The sequence below is a fragment of the Cenococcum geophilum genome (genome assembly GCF_001692895.1).
Source record: "Cenococcum geophilum 1.58 unplaced genomic scaffold K441scaffold_3, whole genome shotgun sequence".
Classification (NCBI taxonomy): Eukaryota; Fungi; Ascomycota; class Dothideomycetes; order Gloniales; family Gloniaceae; genus Cenococcum; species Cenococcum geophilum.
The window spans coordinates 1,347,402-1,349,445 of record NW_027137561.1 but is presented as its reverse complement, the minus strand read 5'-3'; the positions used below and the strand labels follow the sequence as shown (position 1 = coordinate 1,349,445).

The following is a 2,044-nucleotide window of genomic DNA, read 5'->3' as shown; positions in this document are numbered from 1 at the left end:
TAATAGAAGGATCCCTATACCCTCGTTACGCTTACTTCGCGATCTTAAAGCTAGTGCAAGCCTAAGGGTGTCCTATTATACGCCTAGAACGCATCTACGTTAACTAGCTAGATAAGGCCAGTTTTAGGCCTAGCTATAAGCTAGGTAGTCGTATATCGGGCGGTTTTTATATCCTAGTTTCCCTTAATGGGCCTCCCTAAATAGTAGAACAGGAGCTTTAAGCGGAGGCAGTAAGGCTCCTAGTATTATTAAGGGCGATACTTTGCACACGTCGTAGGCTCATTACCATAGAGTCAAACGATAGCGCTACACGCGCTACGACGGCTCTCTACCATTACCTCTACACTTAGCCATCAAGAAGAATAGAATTCTAGATAATGTTTCCACCCGCGGCGACGTGGACGCGTGTAGTAGGGCTTTGCAGGCATAAGGGCGTTCTAGTATTAGGAGTAGTTTTAATAGTCCTAGGGTCTTATTTTATAGGATTATAAATCTATAGCAGCTATTACAGTTCTATATATAACAGTTAATATCTATAACTATTCTAGACTAGTAGTAGCGGTCACTAATAATCTTACGGGTTTTATTTTTTTTTAGGGTAAGCCGTAGAGGCCTAGGTATAAGCTTTAGCAATAAGCTAGGTCTATAAGTTCTATTCCTTAACTACTACTAACCGTTCCTAATGCTTAAGTAGTCCGTTTTTAAGGGACTATAGGCTAGTAACGTTCTTTACCTTTTTACGGTACTCTTAGAGAGAGGGGGTTATTCGGTTAGCCTATAGTAGTTTATTAATAAGGTTAAGTTTAGAGGAGTTAATGGGATATATCTTAGCACCTAAGAAGTTTATACTTAGTTCTGCCTATATATAAGGGTTAAGGTGTTCTAGTTATAGTAACGTCTAGGTCTATAATAAGATCTTTATAGCCATCTAGTTATTTAGGTCTTACTTACGCCTTATAAGAGTATCTATACGGTTTATAGCGCCTGGTCTATATATAATTAAGAAGTTAAACTAAGATAGGGTATCTGCTTAGTATACCTACTAGGCTATAAAGGCCTTAGTTATTATAAAGTATTCTAAGGCCTTATAATCTAAAACTATCTTAATTAGCTTAGGGGTCCCCTCTAGCTGTATACGCTAGTACTAAAAGCTAGAGATAATAGCTAGCATTTCTTTGTTATAGATATGGTAGCTTAGCTTAGCATCTATTATAGTCTTTAAATAGTATATAATAGGGTACTACTCTCCGTCTAGTTGCTTCTAGAAAAAAACACTAGCTATTATACTATTTAAGGTATTAGTTTCTAGTATTAAGGGCCGTTTTAGGTTAAAATAGGTAAGTAGGGGAGCCAATACTAGCCGTTTCTTAAGCTTATTAAAGGCCTACCTATATATAGCGTTAAAGTAGAAGGGCTGGTCTTTTTTAGTAAAATAGTTAAGAGGCTAGGCGATCCTACTATAGTTCTTAATAAAGCGTTAGTAGAAGTTATAAAAACCTAAAAATAATTATACCCCCTTTATTGTCCATAGGGGTGCCTACTAGTTAATTATAGCCGTCTTCTTTAGGTTAGTTTTAATTCCGTCTATACTAATAATAAAACCTAAGTACCTTATACGCTTAATACTAAACTCTAACTTCTTAATATTAACCTAGAGGCTAGCCTTATAGAGCCGTTATAGGACTTTATAAACATACTCCTTATATTTTAGCTTATTCTTAGAGTAGATTATAATATTATTTAAATAGGCTATATAGAAGTCGTTAAGGTAGTTAAAGAGTACATTATTTATATACCGCTAGTACATAGCTAGTCCGTTAGTTAGTCTAAAAGGGAGTACTTTATATTTATATATTCCGTAATAGGTCTAAAATATAGTAAAATCTTTAGACCTAAGGTATATCCTAATTTAGTAAAAGGCTTAGCGGATATTAAGCTTTATAAAGACCTTAGCTCTACTTATTTAGGCTAAAGTCTTATTAAATGGGGATAGTAAATAGCGGTCCTTATATGTTATATTATTTAGCTTATAGTAGTTAATATA

At 34.8% G+C, this 2,044-nt stretch overlaps 1 protein-coding gene across 1 annotated transcript; it reads right to left on the bottom strand.

Annotated features, from left to right (window-relative positions):
- Nucleotides 1-1,144: 1,144 nt before the first annotated feature.
- On the bottom strand, nt 1,145-1,384 carry K441DRAFT_536922 (uncharacterized protein; the record flags this gene model as incomplete). The annotated part of the gene is made up of 2 exons (XM_067642443.1): nt 1,145-1,240; nt 1,274-1,384. Coding segments are annotated over 2 exons (207 nt in total), but the record flags the coding sequence as incomplete, so codon positions are not given.
- Nucleotides 1,385-2,044: the final 660 nt, after the last annotated feature.